Source organism: Perognathus longimembris, chromosome 6 (genome assembly GCF_023159225.1).
Source record: "Perognathus longimembris pacificus isolate PPM17 chromosome 6, ASM2315922v1, whole genome shotgun sequence".
NCBI classification, from domain to species: Eukaryota; Metazoa; Chordata; class Mammalia; order Rodentia; family Heteromyidae; genus Perognathus; species Perognathus longimembris.
The window spans coordinates 48406988-48434029 of record NC_063166.1 but is presented as its reverse complement, the minus strand read 5'-3'; the positions used below and the strand labels follow the sequence as shown (position 1 = coordinate 48434029).

At 41.9% G+C, this 27042-nt stretch overlaps 1 protein-coding gene across 1 annotated transcript in view; it reads left to right on the top strand.

Moving 5' to 3' along the window:
- The window catches only part of Syndig1 (synapse differentiation inducing 1), a 103425-nt gene that overhangs the window by 55783 nt on the left and 20600 nt on the right, over positions 1 to 27042 (top strand). Inside the window, exon 3 of the mRNA XM_048349358.1 lies at positions 23171 to 23313. Coding sequence (XP_048205315.1) covers positions 23171 to 23313 — 143 coding nt within the window. The remainder of the gene's footprint in view (positions 1 to 23170; positions 23314 to 27042) is intronic.

Genomic DNA, 27042 nt, shown 5'->3' with positions numbered 1-27042 from the left:
GAGCCACGGTAGAGTTGAGTTTTTAAAGGCAAAATTCACACATACCACATGCAGGTGGTCAAACCAAGTAAAAAACAGGTTAAGCAAGCAGTTTTACAGAAGTGGAATCTTGCGGTTAGGCTGACAAATATTAACTCAACTTTCAGCATTTTTACCATGCTTCCCAGATCAGTAATTACTCTCGGGAAATTTTGCTGTTTTTCTTTTAGTCACAATGGTCATTACATCAAAGCTGCTATTCCCCATTCAAGCAAGCACATAGTTACAGAAGCAGAGTTAGCAGATGAGTGGTAAAACCACATTCCATTTTCTCCCATTGTCCAGTTTTTAAGCGCTTGGGTGACATTTACCAGAACATGACCATGCTATCTAGCCTAAGCTTGCCCTTCCCCAGGCCCACTAATCTGCCTAAGCCTGCTGCTTATAGGGACTCAAAAAGGGGGCTTCTTTACACTTTTCATTTGGTTTCCACAATCAGGCCTCAGAAGGAGATGGCTTTAGCTACCTGGAAAGCAAGGTATGAGAGCAACTTCTGGGAAGGGAATCCATGAGACTCAATGGAAAGGCCACTTATTGGTGACCCCTGCATGTCGAGGAGCTTGTAACACCATCCAGTGTCATGGGGAATAGTAAGCAGGACAGGAGGGTGCTTCAGCTTCTACACAAAAGTCTGCATCAAGTGCTCACCATTCTCCAAGTCTGAGTATATGACCAAATGCTGCCTGTCCTATATGTATCTGAGAAACAGATATCCCGAAACGTACCTTGAACTTAGCACAGTAGACCTGAAGAAGATATAACCCATTGGCACTGCAAGCTTCCCAAGGAGGGGACTAGGCTCAAAGTGAATGTGGGGGAGTGGGATCAGAGGCTGCAGGAGTGGCACCCTTACTCTGCATGTGAGGAGACTTGAGGCTTGGGGGTGGGTGAGCACAGTCATTGTAGCCCAGGAGGTTCACAGGGAACTGGGAATGCAAAGACCTTTGGTTGTAAGCATGGGAAAGACAAGACCTAGAGGGAAGCAGGGTACCACCATGGAGGACCTTAGCCATGTAGGGAAAATTGGATTCAAAAAAGCCACACGCTTGGATGCCTGTGAAACAGAAAGAAGAGGTCCCCTGCTCAGAGCAGCCCTCAGAGGCCTTGGGATGGGAATTAGAGAGCCCAGATCCCTGTAGAGCTATTGACCTACTGGCTGCCTACACCACACTTATCCTCCAGTAAATTTAAGGTAACTGTAGGACAGGAAGCTGCAAGGTTTAATCCACATGACAATGCAAAGTCTGCAGGATACTGTGTGGAGGAACTGGAAACTGCAGGGGGCCAGTCTGTGACCTCTGACCTTGGCTGTAGAGAACAGCCAGCAGGAGGGTTTAGGAGGGTTTTGAGCAAGAGGGCTCTAGCTGTGGTCTGTGATTTTGGAAGCTGTTCTGGCTATAGAGTGTGAAAAGAATCTGGGAGAGCTGGAGAGGGAGGGTGGGAAGAGGCTCACACTGGAAGTGGAGAGCTCCTTGTCATAAGAAACAGGGAGAGAGACTCAGGCAGCATTAGAAGTAGGGAAGAAATACTTTAAAAATGAAATTTGTCATTGATTGGAGAGAAGTTTTAGCTTTGATGTGAGTTTTTGAAAAATCAGTTCTAAAGTACAAAAGATCCCTGCAGTTTAAAGACTTAAGCTAATGACTGGATTGAAAATATAAAACGATATTTCTACATGTCTTCATTACTGCTTTCTTACACTGTGGATTTTATCTTGTCCCACCCTCTTGGCATGTGCATATTCTTCTTTGAATGCCCATATTATGTCAAGGTCAATGAGAGATGAACAGGTGAACAGCATGTCATCTTAGGCTCAGTCAATGAGCCTCCCTCTCACTGCTTCACAGTGGACTAGACTCAGAATTCCATTCCTCTTTCTTTTAATACTTCTATGGACTTCTGATTAAGCTTGCAAATAAACCCAGCCAATATTTAAATGCAGTTTGTTTTATTCATAGTCTGTCTGAATTCACATGGGTTTTTGTTGGTTTTTTTTGTCAATGTATTTCTGACTGCATTTTATTGTAACAATTCTTCATACAACTACTTCAGCCAGTTGGTGTAGGTTTGGCGATTCTGCAGAGGTCTGACATCTACCCTGAGGCAACCTGCCACATTAAAACTTAGGAGGTGGTTGAAGGACACAGGCTTGTCTCACCCAATTCTGTTGCTCTGTTCCAGGAATGGTAGCGATAACTACCATAAACAGGCCTTTTTAATAAGACAGCAGCAAGAATAATTAGATATAACAATGATGCTTACTCTCTATTGTTACTAATATGTGTAGAGTGACTTTTGCTGGGCATAGTAAGACTGAATATATTGGCATTTATATTTTGACCAGGAAAGTTACTTCCCAGTAGAACTGATGGAACAGGAAGTTATTTGATTGGACAGTTTCTTAGGCACCCAGGCCAAGAAATGGCTCTCTGGCTGTGAGGGGAAAAGATCAGGATGCATTGTGGCTATTTTTGCTCTTCCCATGCTGATTACGCACCAGTGGTTTTAGAAGATTATCCAGAGTGGTTAATTCAGAAGTCTAGGAAGTCGCGCTGCAGCTCAAGTGGTAGAGTGCTACCCGTGAGCTGAGGAGCTCAGGGACAGCACCCAGGCCCAGAGTTCAAGCCCTACAGCTGATTTAAAAAAAAAAAGTAGGAAGGAAGGAAGGGAGAGAGGAAGGAAGAAAGGGAGGGAGGGAGGGAGGAAGAGAGGGAGGGAGGAAGGGAGGGAGGGAGGAAGGAAGGGAAGTAAATCTATGAAAATAGTGATTGTTTTTTCTCTGAAACATTTTCACAATATAGATACAGTGTCTGTTTTATTCTACTTTGTGCAAATAAAAATAAGACTAATGACAGATGAGAAAAAAACTGACTGATGAGAAATGCTCCTGTATGTACAGCAACCGGCCTATCGTTTACTACTGTTGCCATTCTATGCAATAATAAAGGGATATGTATCAGTTAGCAAAATTTGCTGCATAACAAATCATTTCCAAACTTAGTGACTTAAAAAACAACTATTTAGTTCATGACTGCAAAGTCAGCAATTTAAGTTAAGGTCAGCTGATTTTTCTGCTAGTCTGCCCTGAGTTCACTCATTTGGCTGTGAGCTACCAACTGGCTTGACAGCTGGGCTTGAGAATGTTGTCTGGCTTCAGTGACAAAAGTGACAGGAGCATATTTCTCCCATCATCCAGCAGGCTGTTCTAGAATCTTCATCACGTAGAAGCCAAGGCAAGGGTCCTAAGAGAAGCAACAGAGGTTGAGTCCCAGTGCCCAGGGGTGTTTCAAGTCTGCCTATGTCACATGTTGTCACCTTGTTGGCCAAAGCAAGTCATTGCCAAGTCCTGAATCAACATGGGAGGGATGACATTGTTGTCCTTCTGAATCCACAGTGGCCCCTACAGATACATAAACCTGTAGACATTCAAATCTCTTATACACCATGGCACATAATAAGGAAATGAGTGTACACACCCTCTTGTATACTTTAAATCTTATATAATTTATAAAAATATAAGCCAGTTACTGGTGGCTCATGCCATATTATATGCCTAGCTACTGAGAGGCTGAGATCTGAGACTCAGGGACAGTGCCCAGGCCCTGACTTCAAGCCCCATGACCAGCAAAAACAAACAAAAGAAAACCTTAATAAAAGCTGGACATTGGTGGCTCACAGCTATAATCCTAGCTGCTCATGAGGAAGAGATATGAAGGATCATAGCTTGAGGTTTGCATGGGCAGAAAATATTTGAGACTTCATCTCCAAAACAACCAGCAAAAATCAGAGCTGGGGGCATGGTTCAAGTGGTAGAGCTCCCATCAAATAAGCATGAGACTCTTGAGTTCAAACCCTAGCACCATTCATACACACACATATGTACACTCACAAAATCTAAATTCTATGTAAATAATTGTATTATTTAAATAGTAATTAAATAGTATTATGTAAATAGTATGTGTTATGTATATAAGGACAATGGAAATGTATACACAGGCTCAGTACACATTCATGTTTCTTCTAATATTTTCTCTCCATGCTCAGTTGAATGTGTAGGAAGGAATATGCAGGTACACATACTCACTACATTGAAAAGTGACAACAAATATCCTGCAACCACAGAGGAAAAAGTATAAGCAACTTGTCTTATTTCTTTAAAATCATCCAGCTGAATAGAGCAACCACAGTGATGGACTGTGATGGAAGCAGCCACCAAACAAGCATTGATCTGGAGTGCTTTCTAGAAGGCAGCTCTGCTTTGTGGGGGAAGGTGAAGGTGATGTGTCAGGCCTGTGGGACTCCCTATCGAGTCCCAGTTCGACATTTGGACTGCAGAATACAGTTTTCAGTAAGCCATTGCCCTGTACTCAGGCTCCTGCAACTGAAGCTCCAGAGTAGTGGGTGGTCCAGCCCTCTTCTACTCCCTTGTCACTCTGGCCAAAAATGGCTCACTCCTGGTGCTTATTCAGGACATGCCTGGCTCTAGAGGGCTCCACACTCCCAGTCACAATCTGCAATAGCGCACGGAATTTTCAGGTAGACTTTGTGGTTGTGTGAGTTCTGGCCAATATGAAAAATACTTAGAGAAAACCTCTCATGATTCATCAGGTATTTTTGTGACTTTACTTGCTCTCCTTGAGAAAGATATGCCACCAGTGACCAAGTAGAGCATGTAGAGATGGGAATGATGGGGGGGTCCACAGGATTTTTAAGAATGTTCACTGAACACAGGCTGACCTCACAGATGGTCCTAACCCACTGGCAGGTGTGATAATTGAGCCTGGTGTCCTACAGCCCAGGACCTTCTCTGTTATGTGACCATCCACTGCCTCATCCAATTCACAGCCAGGAGCTAAAAACTGCAGCCTAAAAGACCACCAGCAGCGAGAAGCCACTTCTCCTTTTCACAGAAATAAACTCAAACCATGTGCTTTCAGGGACAGATAATCAAGTAATTCTGCAAAGTATACAATAAGAGTTGAAACCTATGGGATAAAGTGAATGGACCCCACAGCTGGAGAGGCCTCACCACACTCCTGTTCTCAGAGATGCTGACCAAAAGCCAAAAGGCAGGTCACTGCCACTTACGTATGGCAATGTGCATCTGTCCATATCTGCACCATGGTCATCTAAAAACTACGTCCATACAGGCTAAGCCTGAAAAAAGGGAATGGGAAACTTCAGACCTTTATCTCCCAATGATGAACTGCTCTGTCTATATTAGGGGAAAAATGTGTATATTACAATGACCTTCCATTTAGCTTTGTGCCAGACTCCACAAACAAATCACAAAGAGACAGCTAGAATTGTCCCAGAACTCTTCTTCATTTCTCACTCAGAGTTCTCTAAGATCTTCAAAGCTGTCTTCCCATTCAAAGGCTAGGCGCCTGCAGGAGATCAAAATTTACAACCACAATAGATCCCTGTATACTTTGCTTCCGTAAGTATGACAAAAAGAAGTGTTTTCTTAATCAACAAGAAATTCAAAAGCACCAATAAAACTAAATAGCAGCAAATAGGACAAATGACCCAGGGGAAGAAAAACAAATTCGGAAAATAATAGAAAATATTTTTAGAAATTATTTTTTCATACTCTGGTATGAATGGCTAATTATTAGTATGAGATCTGGGAAGATAATTTGGATAGGAGGGAATGTTGGTATATTTTGGTTGTGCATTTTTTATTATTTTTAAATGGTTCTACAAATGCATTTCAATTCAACATGTCACTTTATGAGTACAAAGCATTTTGATAAGTGTTACCTCTCCCATCATCTCTCCCAAACCCACCCATCTTATCAAGGTACCAGGTTCCATTTTCACATGTGTACATTGAGTATTATGACTGTACTCACCTACTACTCCTCTTTCTGTTCATCTACCCACCTCTCTTGGTTGTTGTTGTTTTTTTTATTAAACTTCATTGCATGGGCTAGAATCTCAAATGCAGTGTTTAACAGAAACAATAAGAACAAGTGCATCACTGTGCACTGATATGCTTATAGGTGTGTGTAGCCTTCATAATTCAAGCTTTCAGGATTAAAAATGATGTTAGCTATAGTTTTTTGGTAGAAGTTCTTAGCAAGATGTAGGAAGATTCCTTTGTTCAGTATTTTGTGGAATAATGTTGTTGTTGTTGTTGTTGTTGTTGTTGTTGTTGTGGTGGTGGTGGTGTGTGTACCCATTCTAGGGTTTGAACTTAGGGTCTGGGCACTGTCCTTGAGTGTTTTTGCTCACGGCTGCTGCTCTACCACATGAACCACAACTCCACTTCTGGCTTGTTGGAGATAAGAGTCTCACACACTTTCCTGCCTGGGATGGCTTTGAACCATGATCCTCAGATCTCAGCTTCCTGAGTAGCTAGGTTTACAGGGGTGAGCCACCAGTGCTCAGAATATATGTTTATTTTTCATTTAAAAGACAAGCACTAGATTTGACAAGTGCTTTCCTCTATTTTTGCTTAGGTTATATGTACTTAGTTTTTGTTTTGCCTTGTATTCTTTTGTCTAATGATACAGTGCAGTGCAATAACTGATTTACAGGTACTAAACTATCCTTGCTTTAGAGACTACCTCCAGCTTTCTTCATCTGTTGCTAGGTTCACTCTTGTAGTTATTTGTTAAAGATTTTTATGCCTATGTGCAAGAGGGATCTAGATATGGTTTACATTTTTGTGTGTTCTTTTGTTTTGGCTTTGGTATTAGGATAATATTGGTCTCCAAGGATAAATTGGCAACTGTCTCTGTCACTATTTTCTGGAAATTTTTATTTTTATGGGAGTACTTTACTCGTAAATGTTGGTTAAAAGTCACTAGTGAAGTCATATAGGCCTAGGCTGTTTGCAAGCACATTTTCAGTTACTTATCTGAATCTATTTGTTTGTTGTTTAGTTTACTATTCTAAAGAAAATCTGTTTTTCTCTTCCTTTATGACTTAATTTTAGTAATTTGTGATTATCTTATCCTTGTTACCTAATTTGCTCATAGTATCCTATTTAAACCTGTCTCCTTCCTGTAAGGTTGGTGTTAAGGTATTCTCTTTCAGGTCATATTTAATTATCTTGGGTTTTCTATTTCTTCCTTGGTCAATGCAGCTAGTAATTTGTCACTTCTGTTGATCTTTTCAAATATTTTTCTTTTGATTTCATTGTTTTTTCCCCATTGGTTTTGAGCTTTCCATTTCACTAGTTTTTACTTAAATATTTATGATACCCTGTCCTTTGCTTTCTTGGGTTTAAATTTGTTTTACTTACCTAATTTCCTTACATGGAAGCTAGTTTTATTCAATGAAGTCTGTTCTTTTATACTATAAGTGTTCAAAAAGCTATCTAGACTTCTTTCAAACACTGTTTAAACTCATCTTATAGATTTTGGCATGTTCTCCTTATTTTCATTTACTTAAAAATTTTCTGGATACAAGAATACCATTTTCTTATTTTACTAATGAGTTATTCATAAATGTGTGGTTTGATTTTCAAGTGTTCAGGGGTTTCTCATACTTAGCTATCATTTATTTATAATTAAATTTAATTATGACTGAAATACATAGTTTGTATAATTGTTCTTTGAAATTAGTTAGGACTTGATAGATAGCCTGTTACAGAATGATTTCTGGGAAATGTGCTGCATGTACTTAGAATGGGTGTTCTTCCATTGTGTAAATTATTCTGTAATTACATATCAGGTCAAGTTGTTTGATCATGCTATTCATGTCTTTTATCTTTGTGTTCTTTGATAGGGTATTTGCAGTATGGTTTTTTGATAAGTGGAATTATGTCTGCCATTTTCATTTCCTGTGTAGGTTGGTTTTAATAAAAATCATTTATTTTCCCATAAATAAATATCATTAATGTACTGTTGGACTTTGGTCACATTGTAAGCCCTAACCAGGCTGTTTTTGATCATTTGTCCAGTTGCTGTTGGGAACAGAATTTACCTTCTTCCTGTTTTACTATCCAAGATAGTATGCCAGGAAATTATCAAAAGCATTAGACATGCTTGTCTCAGCATGCATCAGATACAGACCAAGAATGTTCAGATATTCATATATGGCTTGTGGTTAGACAAAAGTTTATCTAATTATCATTAGACAAATGAACAATAGCTGCTTTGGGCATTCAAAATTTAAATTAGTCATTTCTCTCCCTTGGAGCAATTTGTAAATTGATAAAATGTATTTATATGCACATTTTCTCTTGGATCTATGTTGGGTCACACTCACACAGGGAGCTGTTTTATATCCCCATAGTCTCATTGCATTGTCTTGTTACCCACACTGTGCAGCCACTTTATTCTGTGAAGAGACACTGGACAGAAAACTTTGGCTTATACACAAGTTAAATTCCCTTTGTGACATAAGTACTTGCCACCTTTGAGGGAATACCAAGAGCAGTTCCCAAGGAGAAATTTAAATGTATCTTATGAAATATACACATGATATAATAATAGTATGGCATCTAGTGTTTTGATTTTCAGTATCACATATAACTCACTTAAATGCATAGTTTAAGACACATTTCTCAGGGAATACAAATCCCTATTCTTACAATGTCATCTTACACTTTCTTATATGTGTCAATTAAAAGCATGGGCATGTGTTATGTAGCCAGTGGATAAAGAGGGGAGATGAGGCAGTCCTGAGTAATGAATCCATCTGCCACAGTAATGCAGGAATCATTATTCATACTCTTCTGAAATACTTTTTGCTATGCAAAGGACAAGCAGCTCAAACCAAGTGCATGTTCTACAGATACTTTATAATTTTTGTACTTGTACTTATCAGCCGTTTTCACTGTGGCTTCCAGGACACTAATCAATGTATCTGGTACACAGGGTCATAAGCATATATTCACAAACAAATTGATTAAAGTATAGTATAAGCAGGAGAGGATTACAGTTGTGTAACTCCTTTGAACAATACCTGGATGTATCTCAGGGATGATACACTGCAAGGAAAAGGACATTCTCACAAGACAATGTACTGTATGGCAGGTTCCATTTGGATGGCATTCTGAAAAGACAACAGGGTAACAACAGACAAATTTCATTGGTTGCCAGGGCTTACAGTTGAACAAGAATGTGACTATGAGAAGGTTGATGAAGGGAGTTTGGGGAAGGGATGGACCATGTTTATTTCCTGGTGGGTTGTAGTGGTTGTATGAATTTGTACAGGTAACAGAATCACTAGAACTGAACACCACAGCATGAGAACAAGGTATGGATACACTGACAAAATGTGACAAAAATCTGTCTTTCAATTCGAGATATTGTATCAGTGTCATTTGCCTGATTTTATTTTATTTTTTTTCTCAAATTTTTATTATCAAACTGACGTACAGAGAGGTTACAGTATCATACGTTGGGCATTGGATACATTTCTTGTACTGTTTGTTGCCTTGTCCCTCATGCCCCCCTCCCTCCCCCACTTTCCCTCCCCCCCCCAGGTGTTCAGTTCACTTACACCAAACAGTTTTGCAAGTGTTGCTTTTGTAGTTATTTCTCTTTTTTTACCCTGTGTCTCTCGAATTTGGTATTCCCTTTGAATTTCCTACTTCCAATACCAGTAAACACGGTTTCCAATATACTCAGATAAGATTACAGAGATAGTGTAGGTACAAACATAGGAAGGTGATACAAAACATCATCAATAATAGAAACTACACATACACATAGGACGTTGAAAGTAGTTACAACTGTGATATATCACTTGTTTCCATAACATGGAGTTCATTTCACTTAGCATCATCTTATGTGTTTCTAAGGGTATAGCTATTGGGCCTTGTGATGCTCTGCTATGGCTTGCCTAAACCTGTACTAATTATTCCCAATAAGGGAGGCCATAGAGTCCATGTTTCTTTGGGTCTGGCTCACTTCACTTAGTATAACTTTTTCCAAGTCCTTCCATTTCCTTACAAATGGAACAATGTCATTCTTTCTGATAGAGGCATAAAATTCCATTATCACTGTAACATGATTTGTAAGAGGGAAGGCAAGGACACGTGAGGGCTCTGGCCTATCTTTGCAGTTTCTACAGGAACTCTGTTCTATTTTGGAAATCTTTATGTGAGTCTAAGATTATTCAACTGTACATGTGTGATATATTTTTTTTCTCAAAGTGAGAATGTTTTTGTGCATTACTTCAAAGTGTGTGTATTCCAAACACTGAAATAATTTCACACGCCCACATATATCCACATAGAGGGTATCAGTTTTCTTATCACTAAGACAGAACACCTAACCACTTAAGGGAGGATTTGTCTCTGTGATGGCTTCAGAAATGTCAGTCCATCATTCAGAATTGGTCAGAGCAGAGCAGTTCCCATCACAGTGGCCAAGAAAGAAAGGAGCAGAGAAAGGGGAAGGACAAGGTATAGCCTTGAGACACACTGCATGACCAAGGCCACCACCAACTTTTGTGGTCTCCCAATAAGGCCACTGCAGTATGAGCCCATCACAGAATTAATCCATTCATTCATGGAGAACCCTCATGTTCTAATGGTCCCTGCAAACAGAAACTCCCAGAGATGCATTTCTCTCATCTCCTGGGCATTTCCATTTCCAATCAAGTTCTCAACCCAAATGAGCCATCACATAGATACTCATATAGAGATATTCATTAAATACTAATTCATTAATGAGTTTTAATATTCTTTCTATAGACTTCAGATCACAACTAAAAGTGAAACTTAAGTCCCGGAGCTGGTGGTACATACCTGTAATTTTAGGTACTCAGGAGGCTGAGATCTGAGGATCGAGATTTGAAGCCAGCCTGGGCAGGAAAGTCCATGAGACTCTTTTCTCCAACTAACTACAGCCAAAAAGCTCAGGGACAGCACCCAAGCCCTGAATTCAAGCCCTTTGACCAACAGAAAAAAAACTACAACTAAAAATATATACTTTTGTCAATGAAACAGAACGTTTCAGAACACTGAGGAAGAAATCTAAGTTAGAGAATTTTTCTTCATAGCTGATACCTGAAAATTCCAGTGTTGTATTTATCTCTTAACAAAAACCAAGGTTTATTACAGTTGGATTTTTCACAGAGGCAATAATTGGTTTGGAAAAGACTAATTTTTTTTTTCAAACTAGGAAGTCGATTGTGGGAAGGCACTTTCTGCTTGTGAGTCTGTCACCCATGAGTCAGCTGGGCAGTGACTCTGGGACCACTGAACCATGTAACTCTCCCAGACCATGTTTTTGCTTGTTATATTTTCTTCTTGTTACATATCTGAATCTAAAAGCACACAAGGCTAATATCATTGTCAGGTGCCTGGCATATTTAAGATGGTGGAGAAACATTGGGCAAACTGAAGTTGGGGGAATCTACATTTTTACATACTCTGGACCAACTTTAACATGATTCTCACTCAAATCAAAGAGACGGTACCTAAGGTGAAGGCCAGGGTGTGGTAGGACATGAGGTTAGAGATGACCACTGGTCTCTTAAAGGGAGAGATGTTGATTCCTCCCTTCCCACAGCATCTGAAGTAAGCTTTGCATTTCTGAAGTCATTTATTGGGGAGGTGGACAGTTGTGGAGAGATGGGTGTCAGGTTCCATCAAACCTGTCCATCCTGCCCAGGAGAGCTGGCATTCTATCAAAGCCCTGGCCTCCCAGCCCATACCTCCTCACCCCTAGCAGCCTGATGCTGTCCTCGTGTTTCTACTGGGAGTTCTTCCCATCTCATAGAAGTTTACAAGGTTGGACATTGAGGGCATAGCCTCAGTATGGCACAAATAGGCCATCTTCTGCCGGATGATGCCAAGAGCCATTTGCCCTGTCAGCCCCAGGCTATGAGCGCTGGGTTGCTCTGTGCTTTGAGAAGTTATTTCTGGCTCCACAGGGCTCCCATTCCAGGAGAAGGGACAGAACTCAACTTGATTTGTTTGACTTCTGACTCCAATGCATCTCTTTGAAACATTTGACATGCCGTGTTTCTGTGAGCAGGTGTGTGATACTGAAGACCACTAAGTAGCTTCCCTGTGAAAACATGAAAAGGATGAGCTTGATGAAACACCAAATTGCAATGCCCAATGAATTATTCATATGTCATAAAAAGAGAATTCAATATCTTTTCATTTTTTTCCAGTAATGCTCACAGTATTTCCATTAAAGCACAATCCAAAAAGGAGGGAAAAGGGGTATGCAGTGCTTAGTCCCCAAAGGAGAAGGATTCAATTTAAAGTATAATTTTTTCTGCTAAAATAGAACAGTTTTTGGCTTTTTATTGTTGAGTCAGACTTATCAAAAAGTTGCAAGAACAATTCAAAATTCTTGTATTCCTGTCTTAAGAGTCCCTGTTCTTGCTTTATGATTCTCTATATTGAAACAGATATTGTTTCTGTGTTGTTTGCAAGTTAGTGACAAACATGATGTTGCTGTCTCCCTAAATGAAATGTGGTGATAAAAAATCTGGAAATTAACATTGTTGCAATACTATCATCTAATCTATAGGACTGCATTCAAACTTTGGGAATTCTCACAGCATTGTTCTTTATAGACAAAGGAAAAGAAATTCTGGTCCCGGATCCCACATTGCACTTCTTTCATTTTATTTTTTTTTATCGGTTGTAAGGTTTGGACTCAGGGCCTGGGCATTGTCCCTGGGCTGTTGTTCTCAAGGCTAGTTAGTGCTAACCACTTTGAATCACAGCTCCACTTCTTTTTGAGTGGCTAACTGGCTATAAGAGTCTCTCCAGGACTTTTCTGGCTAGGCAGGCTTCCAACCACTATCCTCAGATATCAGCCTCCTGAATAGCTAGGATTACAGGCGTGAGCCACCAAGCACAGAAACATTGCCCTTGTTGTCTTTTTTTTTTTTTTTCTTTGCCAGTCCTGGGCCTTGGACTCAGGGCCTGAGCACTGTCCCTGGCTTCTTTTTGCTCAAGGCTAGCTGCCACTTGAGCCACAACACCACTTCTGGCCCTTTTCCATATATGTGGTGCTGAGGAATCGAACCCAGGGCTTCATATATACAAGGCAAGCACTCTTGCCACTAGGCCAAATTCTCAGCCCTGTTGTCTTCTTTAATCTGGAAAAGTCCTCTGTTCTGACCTTTCATGACTTTCTTGACTATTTGTAGAACACAGGTCAGGTATATTGTAGCCCAGCCATCAACTTGGGTTTGTCTGATGATTCCTTTTCATTAGATTCAGATCGCTGCATTATTATTAGAAATGCCTCAGTACTGACACCATCCCTTCCAATACGTTCAATTAGGATGCCCAGGCCATTGATTTGTCCTTTGCTATTGATGGCAACTTCAGTTGCTTGCTTCAGTGCCTGCCATGTTCTCACTGGCAGTGTGACAGTATTTCTTTGTAATTAATAAGTGACTTTTATGGAGGTACTGTGATATTTTGCAACAATCCTGCTGTCCACCAGTCATTCACCAACTCCAAGAAATGTGCCATATACAATTTTGTCATTGTGCAAGCATCACAGAAGAGTCTTACACAAATTAAGATGGTTGTGATGCTAGGTGATGTATTTTGATAGGACCACTCTGATAAATGGGAGTCCATCATTGACTGAAATGTGATGTGGCATATATTTTCCTATCTACTTATCTGATATTTACCTGTGGATAAATGTGTATGTGTATATTACTGTCTGTCTGTCTGTCTACCCAACTTCAGCTCTAGTCCAATCAATTTGTATTGGTACCTCTCATTTTTAAGCTGCACTCTACTTTACAGTGAGAATATTTCACATCTTATTTAGCACTTTTGTCTGAACAATCTTTAGATTATTTTTAATATTTTGCAATTACTTACAATGCTGCAACGAACAGTCTTGTCCATGTATAACTTTGTATTTTTGAGGATGGATCTTCAGCATACATTCCTAAAACATCTGTGATGTAGTTTTCAATGGACAGTTTTCCCTCTTAAACACTGTTCTGGTTTGTATCCCTGGAGCCCTATTTCCTTTAAGTCCTACTAAGAGTGTGGTGGGTCATGTTCTTTAATTTGTGACAACTCAACTTTTCTTTTTTTTTTTTTAAATTTCATTGTCAAGGTACTATGCAGAGGGGTTACAGTTACCTATGTAAGGTAGTGAGTACATTTCTTGGCAAACTTACTATCTCCCTCATTTTTCTCCCACCTTTCCTTTTGTTTCTTCGAAGGAACTGTGAGACCAGCATCATTTGCACTTGGATATGGGGTTTAAACTTCCAGCACTGGCCCTGCCCCTTCAGAGCCCTGACAATGAGACAGTCTGTAATGATAAGAGAGCTGTACTAAAAGAAGGTGGCCCAGTTTTCAGCTTTACCTTTAAGTCAATCTAAATGCAGGTACTAAAGCTATTTTGGACTTCCCACATGAAAACAGTAAGGAATACAATGGATTATATGCTGAGTTCATCAGAAAAACATTATCTAAAATGAACATTTTAGATTATTGTTATAATCTCTATTTAGTCTATTTTTATTAGAATTTATTCTGATTTAGCCTATTTTTAATTACTTAACTTTATTGTTATTATAGAGGTGATGTACAGAGGTATTATAATTATATGAGTCAGGTAATGAGTGCATTTCCTTTCATACAGTGTCTTCTGCTCCCTCACTCTCTCCCAGTCTCTTTCTCCCACCTCTACCCACAAGTTGTATAGTTCACTTTCATCATCCAGTAAGCTCCACAGCTATATTTTTTCACCCTTTTCCCCCTGTGTTCTGTGCCCTTCCCCCCACCCTCCTGAAAATTTAGATTATTATCATGGCCTTTAAAAGTATTCATGAAGTTCTTACATGCAGAGACTCAATAACCTTTTAGAATAATGCAAATTTTAAGCAATAATATGTATTTGATAATTAGATCAATATTGAATGATATTTTGGTATTGGGTTGTAAAATCGACCACATAACTTTATTTCCCCATTATGTACTTAGATATGGACCACACACTAGTTTTTCAAACACCGGGAAGTGGGAAGCTCATGCATTGGGCTAGATGCAGGCACATTATCTATCCCTACTTACTCCATGCTTTGTCCTGCTCTCTGCTTCCCTTTCAGCACACAGATCCTTTAATGAGCCAGGGGCCATGAGATTCACAAAATGTGAAGTTTACTGTGTGCTATAGTTTGGGAGTTGAATGCTCCCCAAACCCTACATGGTAAAAGCTTCATCTCCAAGTAGTGGAACTTTTTGGAAGTGGGGCCTAGGAGAAGAGTATTAGGTTGTCAGGCACATTGTCTTCAAGGGTATATATAGTGAAGCCTTGTCCCTCACCCCGCTCTCAGATTTTGGGGGTACTTAACTGAAGATAAGAGGCTCATGAACTTTCCTGCCCAGGGGTGGCTTCAAACCATCATCCTCAGATCTCAGCCTCCTAAGTAGCTAGGGTTACAGGCGTGAGCCACTAGTGCCTGGATTCTTCTCTCTTTTGCTCTGCCATGAGCCTGCCATAGTATGTGTCTCATCTAGCAACAGAGCCAACTAAACATAGGCTGAAACCTCTAAAACTCTGAGCCAAATAAACCTTTCCTCTTAATTAATTATCTCATCTCAGGTATTGCATTACAGTGACAGAAAGCCGGCTAATACCATGTACAATGCTTTTATGTCTGGACTATGAAATAAAAACGTGCATGAGTGAATAATTGCCAACATGCGTTCATCTCTTACTATATCCTAATCACTTTTACTAGAATCAAATAGTGTTTTTCTATACCAAGTTTTAGAAAGTTTGGGCTAATTCTGCCTTTGCAACCATTGTTTGGCAGTGGTGATAGGGTTTCTCACCTGGTGGTGGTGACGGGATTTCCCATTATTCTCTGAGCTGATGGTCTTATTTCCATATTGGTTTAGTATACCATAGGCTCTGCAGAGGGTGCTGTCCATGTCCTATTCACTCTCAGGTTAAGTCAAGTCCCCTGGGCCACCCCTCTGTGTATCTGAGGATTTCCTCACAGACAATAATATCCCCAGATATCTCCTCATAACTAACATAGGCAGCTTAATCCACTGGACTTGCTTCAGAAATGTTTTTTCTGCTGACCTCCTTCCTGAGCTTCCCAGTAAGAGTGGCTCCATGTCTCCACTGAGTTGATTGGCTTAGTAACACCCCTTTACTGGTTATAGTCTTCCTGAGCTCACTCTTCTATCACTTTTCTTGAGACCATTTTTTATTATGTTTCCAGTAATAGCCCAGCATTGGAAAAAGGGATTTGTTGACATTTATTTGGCTCATGGTTCTGAGGGAGCAAAGTTGAGGGGGTTTGATCCTCTTTTTGGCAGAATCTTCCACTGGCATAGAACATCACATGGCACAAGACAGGGATCATTGCAGCCATCTTTTGGTATTCTTCACCTGTATTATTGGCAGATCTACTGTACTTCAACAGTGGTTCTACTCTATCTAACTTCATTACCCCAAAAGGTCTCATCACTGAACACCATAGTTGATGAAATTTTCACCCTTTTACTCCCATTAATATAAGACTTTGGGGAGTATGTTTGCAGCACATGGTCCCTGGGAATTGCACCCAGTCCAATCCAGCAACCTCCCAAGAAAATCATTGCACATAAATCTTTTACCCAAGAGCTTCTTCTACCCAAGATAAGACTTGTCTCAAGAAAACGTTTGCCAAAGCTGCCCTCCCCAAACCTCCAGCACTTTAGTCAGAGAAGAAAGTAATCTGATACATGGAGTCATAGGACTTCTTTTCCTTATCTGCCCATTGGATGCAATACCTGTAGACAGATAGAAAACAAATGTTTCATGCAAGAATATGAAGTAATATTCCTCTACTGTACATGTCTATGTTATCAACATACTTCCATCTTCACAAAGAAAGGCACCAGGAACTACACACACAGTGGTGAATCTTAATGAGTTTGGCTTCATTTGGCTCCTGATTGCAGAATATTATGGACCTTGGAGACCACAATAACCCTAACATGTGTATTAGACACTTCTTAAAGAGTTTGCACCTTCTCTAGGGCAAATATCCAGTTGCAGAAGTTTCTCTTACCATCTGTGCCAAATGCACGAGCACCTGTCTCTGGAATGCTGTGGCTGTCCCCTCAGGAACCGTGTGGTGTACCCTCAGACGGGTCCAATTGCTTTGCAGGAGTTTGACAAGTGACATAAGTAGACTCAAAGGGAAACCACACACAGGCTCTCAGCTACTTGATGCCTGGACATTTTTATAAGGGAATTAAAATCTCATCCCAGTCATGTCTATGGATTACAGGAATGCTGTCTTCTGGGGGGCATATGGTAAATGTGAGATCTAAAACTTATATTTCCAAGAGGAATACTACACAGAGAGAGAGAGAGAGAGAGAGAGAGAGAGAGAGAGAGAGAGAGAGAGAGAGAACTAACATGTGGAGAAATAAGAGCCCAGTGTCTCATGCCTATAATCCTAGCTCAGAAGCTAGAGAACTGAGGATCATGGTTCACAGCCAATCCAGACAGACAAATCCAAGGGACTCTTATTTCCAATTAGCTAGCAAAAAAGCTAGAATTGGAGTTGTTGTTCAAGTGGTAGGCATCAGACAAAAAGCTGAGTGAGAGTACAAGGTTCCGAGTTCAAGTCCCATTATATGACATTAAAAGAAAAGGAAAAATCAAAAAAGAAGAAGACAGAAGAAGAAGGAGGAGAAGGAAAAGGAGGAGGAGGAGGGGGAGGAAAGAGAACTGAACTTTGTTCTTAATGATGACCACAAAGCTGTGATCAGCTGTTACACAATTTTAAAGCAATCAAACACATAAAAATTGTTTAGTTATCTATAGTCATGCTCTCTGTGTCCGAAATCAAATTAGAAACATCTAAAGGAAAAGGGCAAGCTCGGCTGTAAGAAGGGAGGGCATAAAACCCAAGATGTTAAGTCCTACAGACACTCTACTGTAGACAGAGGATATTTCATGTCATTCCTTCTACAACATGTGGGGCACTGTGTTTTATCTTACTTCCTTTCTGAGTTTACTTTATTTTTCACCATCTTTAGAAATTTTTCATATTTTTGGCTTTTAGTCACATTAGTGCCTTCTAAAAGTACAGTAACTGTCTCCCCAAGGAATATAAAATCATTTAGGAAATATTGGATACAACCAGAAAGGGAAAAATGTTTGTTTTTAAATGATACATTAGCTCACTTATTTTCACACGTTATTAGCTGAATGCATTTGTTTTATAGAAAGTGCCAAAATGCAAAACGGGAAGAAGCAGGGCTGTTTTCATTGCTGGTTTGGATATCTGCAACTGTCTCCACCTCCCACTAGCTCCAAGTACCATTTCACAGAGACTTCAAGCCTACAAGGGCACTGGAGGAACCCCTACATTAACTAAAGCATGGGAAACCCCTCATTAAATGGCAAAGGACACTCTCATTGTGACAGGCTTGGAATGTCCCCTCAAAACCAACAGAAGCCAAACAGTGAGACCCCTGAGAGTGTATTCCCCATCTTCAGGAGCCTAGAGGTGCATAAGTACTGCTGTGGAGCAATATGTAAGCTGTTACAGTTATTAATACAGACTTGGGGCAAACACTGGAGCTTCTCATACTTAAAATATCTGGTTACTGGAAAGTTGAAGAACAAAGAACTAAATTCCAAGATTTGGGGAATTAGACAGTGATATGGTTGGTATTTTACTTATACTGATGCCTTATAAGAGTAGGGGTCTGTTCCTCCACTAGGTAAGGAATTAATAGGTAGAAGAGTAATGAAGTGCAGTAAACAGAAAGTTTATTAAGAGTGAAAGAATACTGACACTCAGTAGAGAGGGGTACTGGCAGGAAATCTGATTAGTACCCCAGGAAGTGGCCTTCCTGCTTTATTAATTTTCCTCTTACCCTCAGACATTATTGGTAAATGAGAGCCCTTGCACTGACATTGGTCCCTCATTGGCCTCTGCCACTGGGCAAGAAGCAAGTCCACCTGATCATGACTGATTGTGCATAGCTACAGAAATGGGTTTGATCTGTCATGCCCAATCATGCAACAGATATGATTTCACTACTCAGGTAGGAGTTTTAGTCCTACCTCACTGCTTTATGGGAAGAAGTGGCATTTTGAGCAGGAGCCCAAGGCCCTATGGGAAAAAGAAGCACAATGGTGGGTCAACCTCGTCTGTCATGTGTTATGCCTGCCACTTTGTATCCCTGTTTACGTGACAGTTCCGCCTTTTCTTCCCCACAATACTACACCTAATGGCATCCTCCCAGGCTGATTTGGAGCACCAGGTTGGGTGTAGAATGTTGTGCATTTCTCTGGGGAATCTGGCTTCTGCCTAGGGATGTTTTGGCCATGTTTTGAGGAGCATTGGGGAACCTATGACCTCTGCAGCACATAGAAAAGGGCGGAGGCCTTTTTGGGAAACAAGATCAGTTCTTTGAACTGCTTTGTTCCTATCATAGCAAATATCCAGTTCTGAAGTCACAGATCCTCCACAAGGCCTGGGTTCAGAGAGAAAGGGACAAATAGACATTAACTTGAGATTATTCTTAAAATTATCTCTAACCATGTGTATGACAATAACAATTGTCTGAGTCCTAGAGTATGTTCAGTCCTGTCCTGGGGCTGAGTCTGGCCACTCTTGCTCACAATCTTCCAGTCCCGTGACACCCCTCAGCCCCTTCTCCTGACGCCCATCTATCAACAATCCAACACAGAGCATCGATTCCTTGAAGAGCCCCAAATCATCACTTCTGCAGAGGGAGCCATGGAGCTCTTTCCAGGCCCCTCCTGTACAGGACACAGCTCATTTTCACCCGAGAGGTCTTGTTGGTTTCCTCTCACTTTGTCTTATCAGCATACAATGCACCCTGTGTACAGGAAAATCACTGCCTGGCAGGAGAAAGTAAGCATGAATGCCCAAGATGATTAGCAAATTACTTTAGACAGTTCTATTCAGATCCTAAAATGTACCTTCCCAGTGTTCTGTGCTAATCAGTGCCCAGTACTCTGAGCTAAGCATGCATCACACATCATGGAGTCTCTGTGGTTTAAAATGAGATCTGATTTTGAGTCAAACCAAGACCTATGGGCTTCAGGAGACTGGGAAAACCTGGCATAGACTGACAAGAAAAAAACCCTTAATTGACACAACTGGAAGCCTGGCACCCACCACAATGGTGCAGGTGATGGCAGATTGTCCCAGGGCTACCCTCACAAGATCTTCATGGCTCCTACCTTAGAAACTGCCCTGGCCTAGATGGCTCACTAATGACCATGGAAGCGCTGAGAGTATTTATTTAATAAAATGGTCAATGAAGAAAATTCTGCATCTTTCTGATCAGACAAAATATGTCACACATTGGGCTGGCTGCCAAGAACAGAGGACTTTCAGGGTGTGTTGAGGGTCCCTCTGATAGTCACAGGACACAAGGAAAGAGGAATTCACCTGTCTGTCTCTTTGATATATTTTAGCCTTGATTGTTCATCAACTGCTCTAGATCCACCCTAAGAAAGGCAGCCTTGAATTTGCCCAAGGTATTAGTCTCAGTCCTCTGCACACTCTGATTCCTCTCAGTGATCTCCTTAAAAAGGTGATGTGGTTATATGTCTTACAAAGCACAGGTGGGCATTTCAAAGTTAGATGGAAGCAGGGATTGGAAGGATCTCCATCTGAATTATCACCTGATGTGATGCTCATAGTCAGGTCTGACTGACCAGAAAGAGTGGCTGGTTCTTTAATCTGGCTTTCAGCTTCTCTGAGTATGATCTCTCACAGACCATTTGTCAGAGGCCAGGCCATAGAGATACAGTGTTTCTCAGTGAGTCAGATACTTGGCTCAGAAATGGTCCCCCAGCATCCCAAGGTGGCTTGTTTTCAGAGGGTGATCTGGACAACGTTGAGGTAACAAGGCTGTGTGCATATGCAGCAGGAAGCTGTGAAGATGCGCAGACTCCGGATGGCACATCCTTTATTCTTTTTTTTTTTTTTTTTGCCAGTCCTGGGCCTTGGACTCAGGGCCTGAGCACTGTCCCTGGCTTCTTCCTGCTCAAGGCTAGCACTCTGCCACTTGAGCCACAGCGCCGCTTCTGGCCATTTTCTGTATATGTGGTGCTGGGGAATCGAACCTAGGGCCTCGTGTATCCGAGGCAGGCACTCTTGCCACTAGGCTATATCCCCAGCCCCACATCCTTTATTCTGATAGGTGATTGTGCCAGGGATACATCTCTACCTGGGCAGCCAGTGGTCCTCACATCTCAGCATGAATTATGCAACCTGTGAGATGTTTTGATTTCCATCTCTGAAGGCCGTAACGATGGTGATTTTCATTTCCCTTTGCTGTTCTGAAGACCATATGGGAGATAATGTGCAGAGTAGAACGAACTGAAATTTCACAGCCATAGCTCTATGGAAAAGATGCTCTACGGTTCCAGGTACATGGAGAGGGCCCTCTATCACACTCCAGGGACTCACACTCAGGCAGACAGCAAGCAATGAGCTGTGATGTGGCAATGTGGCCAGGAGCTGTCTTGTCCATTCTACTCTCTGTCGAGTGACACTTCAGATCCCTTGACCTGGCAGGTCTCCCTATCTATGTGAGTTGAGGTGGACCTACCTTGTGTGGATATAGGTCATTAACTTCCATCCCAGGTGAACTTGAGCAAACCCAACAACATATGCCTATTCTCTGTGGACTACAAAATCCCAAGAGGGGCTCTTATCAGCTCACTACAGCACCTCAGCTGTTTCAGCGTGGATAGAGGCCCCAGCAATTTTATGTGCACTATATTAGCAAAATTACAAAAGGACACACTTGTCACTTGGAGATATCTGTTGTGTCGCAAGGAGTGCTAGGGTACCAAGGGCAAGTAGGGTACCAAGCAGGCTAGTGTAGGTGTGTGATTGTTCTCACAGCAGAGTTACACTGTGCATTCCTGAGCAACTGCAACCTCTGCCAGCAAAGGATGACACTCTGCAAACCACTGGTAAAGGGAGTTAAGTTAATGACCCTCCTTCAAGATGCAAGGTGCTATTTCTCTTCTAGGAAACAATGTCTAAAATATGCTAGGTCTCCAATTTTGTATAACATATGCAGGTGGAGAAAGGGATCCTGGTTTTTGATAAGTCACAATGAATGAAACTTGTTTTGATAAGACAGAAAATGTACAGTAGGGACCAGCAAGTGGGGCAATCAAGTAGAAGACAAGCATCTCCCCCTTGGGGGGTGTCCTAAGGCATTAAAGGTGGAGAGGTGTAAACTGCAGGACCCTCGCTAGTCAGTATCTGAAAAGCATCAATGAGCTTTATGGGGAGATTGAGCAGTGATTCTCATGGCTGGGTGAGTTTTTTAAATCATTCCAGCTGCTTTTCAAAACTTTCTGTCCCCAACCCCTACTCCTCCACACATCCTAACTGCATCACAATGCAGTAAGTGTGGTTAAGGGCTGTTTCTCACAAAGCAACCATGAGACCCACAGAAAGGATCTGAGGAGATGAATGATCATGTGGACCACTATGCATATCTGGTACACATCAGCATCCTCCCCAACATCCTGCCTCTAAGATTAGAGTCAGAGAAACCTTGAATGAGAGGTCCACAGGACAGCATCTTCCTTCCTTACCAATTAGCCCTGCTATATCTTGTAAATTAGCACAAATTAGCACAGAAAGCACAAAGTGTGGGAACAAAATGCCAGATGTGCATGGGCATGCCTTCTCAAAGTCCCTAATGTCAGCTTCTGATAGATTGCAACTTTATCCCCACCATTTTAGCTAGTCTTTCAAATTCAGCTACTCCACGTTAGTGGTGTTATCTCTCAACAAACTCATCATAAGGCAGAAATATCCCAAGTCAAAATACATTTATTGTCCCCAGAAATGCATCACAATGTCAAAGAATTTGTAAATTGTAAATTTACTATTGTAAATTGGGGATGTCCATGCTGTACTTGGCTTTTGTAAGCTTTTACCTTCTAATGAATCAACCAAGAGTCCTGCGCTTGTGTTCCTGGTCTTCCTGTTCATGGGCAGAATGCCTCAGCTGAGGCACTTTTGATTTTTTAGCTGCACATGGCAGACAATAATGGTACCAAAAACAATATCTTTTGCTATAACAGCAGTCAAGCAGTGTCTTCTCCAGCCAGGCATGGTGTCCATGTCCTGGGCAGCTCTCCAAATACCCCTTTACAGATCTTCTTTCCTGTCTCTCCCACTGTCTCTGCAGAGTGACTACTCAAGTGACACCGAGAGTGAAGACAACTTCCTCATGATGCCCCCTCGAGACCACCTGGGACTCAGTGTCTTCTCCATGCTCTGCTGCTTCTGGCCTTTGGGCATTGCAGCCTTCTATTTGTCCCATGAGGTAAGGTTGCTGCCCGTCAGCTAGCCACATACGCGCATGGCTGTGAGACAGGCACACTGGGCCCAGGAGGAGGAGAGCCTAGGAAGCCTATTAAGTCTGTTACAAGGGAGTCAACACAGAAGCTATCAGAGAACATGCCAGGAAAAATGGAGGTCCTTAGGGTGTTTGGCAGATTGCACAGGCTGTCTGAATCTCAGCATGATGATGCTTGCCCCTTGCAGAGGTGGGACTGGCATCAGGAGGAAGTCTGCTTGACAGAATCAGGCATCAACTTGGTAGGGTGCAGATGACCTTTGGGAACCTGACCTACACAAAGGTCCTGCGGCCATGCTAATGAGGCCCAACCCCATGCTGTCAAGTACCTAGCACAAGTCAAGGACACCATTAATATTGAAGTTAATGAGAAATGAGAAAGGGAGAGTTTTGCTTTCCTTGTTAAGGCTGGTCATGTAATAAGTTCTGGTTCTGCAGCAGCAGCAGCCTCCGTATGCCCATCCCAAATGAATGTCCTGTTAGTGGGAAAGGTGCATCTCAGTGCAGATGTGCCCCTACTCTTTTAGTATGAGACCTCAAAAGGTGCCAATCCCCCATCTTTTTATTATACTGTATCCTTCCCTTAACTGTATCCTTCACAGCACCCAGTTTTGAAAAATTTTTTTCCTTAGCAAAGGAAGCACATTCATTCAGAAAGCATCTGTTTTCCTAATCTTATTAATCTAAGAAAGGCATTTATGCATGCCAATTACAGCATGAGACTATGGCATCACTGCCATGCTCTGTCATCATCCCAGCCAAATGGGAGAAGGGCAGCCTGCCCCGCGCCGGCTCAGGATGCATGCAGACTCAGAATTCATGGGTGTTCTTAAAAGGGTGGATGATATCGGGGGCTCTATGTGACTGAGGCTGAAAGTAGCCAGCCAACTGGCAAATCTTATGCCTTTACTGTTTGGGTTTTTTTTCTTGACTTAAAAGTGGGGTGAGGCCAACAGTTGCTTCTTGCTGATCTCTGTATTGGTGGGGTCAGTTTGGTGAGGATAATATCCTTCTACAATTCTCTGTGTGTCCCTGTACAACTCCAATAAAAACTCTGCCTGTCCAGAAGAGGCAAGAGAAGAGGGAGCATTGGATGGGCATAGCATCAACATCTGAGGCAGAGAATCCCTTCCAGGGGAAGCAGGTGTTACTGGAAGGAATGTGGCATACCACATGGGTAAGAGTTGTAGGGCTAAGCATGGCCAGTGCTCTGCTGGGCTCTGGTCCTGGCTCTGCAGAACAATGGGTTGGGGATAGGGACTTATGCATCACTGGGGTTAGGCTGAGAAGCTGTTCTCGCTTTGGCTTCAGGATCTATGTAGACTTCTTTTTAGGGAATCTGCCCCTCAAATGCCACAGACTCCTGCCTTTGTCTCCAAAAGCACAAGTATGTGTGGAAAGCCAAACTTCCAGGCCTGACAGGGTTCAAGTGGCTTGCGTAATAGCAATCCTAGCTGACCCTGGACTGCAAAGTGGGGGCACAGGCTATGCTAATGCTGCAGACTGGGATGCGCAGGAATCTGGAGACATGCATGTAAATAGTCACATGCCCATAGTGAATGGAGTCTGCTTATGCCTGTGTGAGCTGAACCTGCAAGCTCATGCTGAACAGATAACCAGGAGCAGGCCCACTGTAGCTGGGAAGATGGAGTAAAGAAAGCTGGATCCTGTCCAGCATTGCATTGTGGGCTTTGTCCATGAGCTGACTGGCTAGTATCAACTATACAGAAAGCCCCCTTGTACTACATCATTGGGTCATCCCATATGGAGGTGAGGACAAATATTCCTGGAGGCATCTGCTTCCTGGGAGTACCTTCAACAATGGAACTATGCTTTATGCTTTGATGCCAAAGTTTGGCATGAGACTGGTATATGTATTCCCAGTGAGGATGTATGGCATATTACCAACTAGCAGAAAACTAGTTCATATACACACTCAAATAGGTAGAAATCTGTCAGCATAGACATGTCAGCAGGATCTGGGGTGAGTATGAGTCCTTGATAAATGGGGAGGCCCCAGGGAGAGATGCCAGACCTCTGACAACAGTGTACTGAGGCCCCCAGATCACCTGTAGTCTCTGTTCCACATGTCCTGAGATGAAGCCCCTACTGTAGAATAGGCAGAACAGGGTTTAGACAGCATCTTGGTTTGAAAGATTGTCATCCCAATAAAAGCAAGGCTACCATGGCATAGTTTTCTTTTTCTCAGAAAGATATTTTATTCTTAACATAGTAAGAAGTGGATCTCATGATTTGTGACATTCAGTATACCTTTGGCAGTCAGATGGGGTTTTCATGATTTGTTTAGCAACAAATATGAAATGCAGTTGAAGGCAAGCTTTTGATTACTCATTTTCAAGTGAACCTCCAACACTTTTGCAAAATGGAGGGATTGCCTGTATTATTGGAGTAGAAAGAGGTGCCCCAGGGGGACAGGACCCCAGGCTGTATTTGTTATTGTGCTTAGTGGATGGATTCACTTCCTTAGATACAGAAGAGTTTAACATTTTTCATAAAGAAAGCTTTGGTGATGAGTGCCCTTCACAAGACCTGTGTCCAAATAAGGGTTTCTCTTCTACTGGTGGCTCTCCTGTCACAGTCTAGAAGTGGAGCAGCCTGGGCTTTGCTGCAGATCTGGCAGCCACAGGCCCTCACACACAGTGAGTCAGACTGGCCTTGAGGCTTCTGTGCCTTCTGTTTATGCCTCTGCAGTCTAAACTGCAGACATGAAATCTCCAGCAGGCCATTCGAAGGGAATGGGCAGCTGCCAAGCGGAGGGTGTGTGGCACGAAATAGAACAGACTTACTCTGAGAATCATTGCTCTAAATTGAATCAGTACTGGCCTAGACAGGGCCAGCTGGGAGTTCTAAACCTAAGGACTGGAGGAAGCATGGCGCCCTGGTGCCTTGGCTAATGGTGAGGGGGAGGGAGCTTTGGGGTTGCTGCCAGTGGCTCCTGGGACGCAGAGTTGTTGGGGACAGAAGAAACAACAGTCAGCAAAGAGCTCATTTTGAAGCCAGGGTTCCCCCAAGGCCACTATGCTGTTGACAGGAAATCTGACACTCACACATGAATTTTTGGATTGGTTTTCCTTTTATCACAAATTCTATCTCAATGAACTCTCTGATAATTACCCTGTGTCTATTTATTGTCAAAATAACTATTCAGTGAAGTCAAAGAAATGTGTGAGGCCAATCTGGGAAAACAGCTAAACAAAACAAACCATGGTCATTTGATTCGGTTAGTCAGTGGTAAAAAGAATTTCTGGAATCCTTTGGATTATAAAATCCAAATATATTTTTGGGTACTGCCATCTTTAAGTCAAGTTCTGATCAACAGACAACTCCTCTATGCCTCAGTTTCCTGATCGATATCATGATGCTTAACTAATTCCCATAGATTAACATTGAGCTGAACACACAGGAAAGTCCCAGGAGGCTCATGAAGGCACCTGGGGCTGCATGCATAGTAGAGCCCTTTGGAAATCCAGGTTGTTCATGCTCTGTGAATCCAGTGGTGAATGGATTCCAGGAATAAGACAGATTTCAGGAATTGTAAGACAGTGTTCATAAAACAGTAGTAAAAGGAGTAAGAGGAGGCTGAGACTTGGAGGATCAAGACTTGAAGCCAGTCTGAGCTGTTATCCTTGAGGCTCCATCTTCAATTAACTGACAAAAAGTTGGAGAAGTGAGGCCCTTAA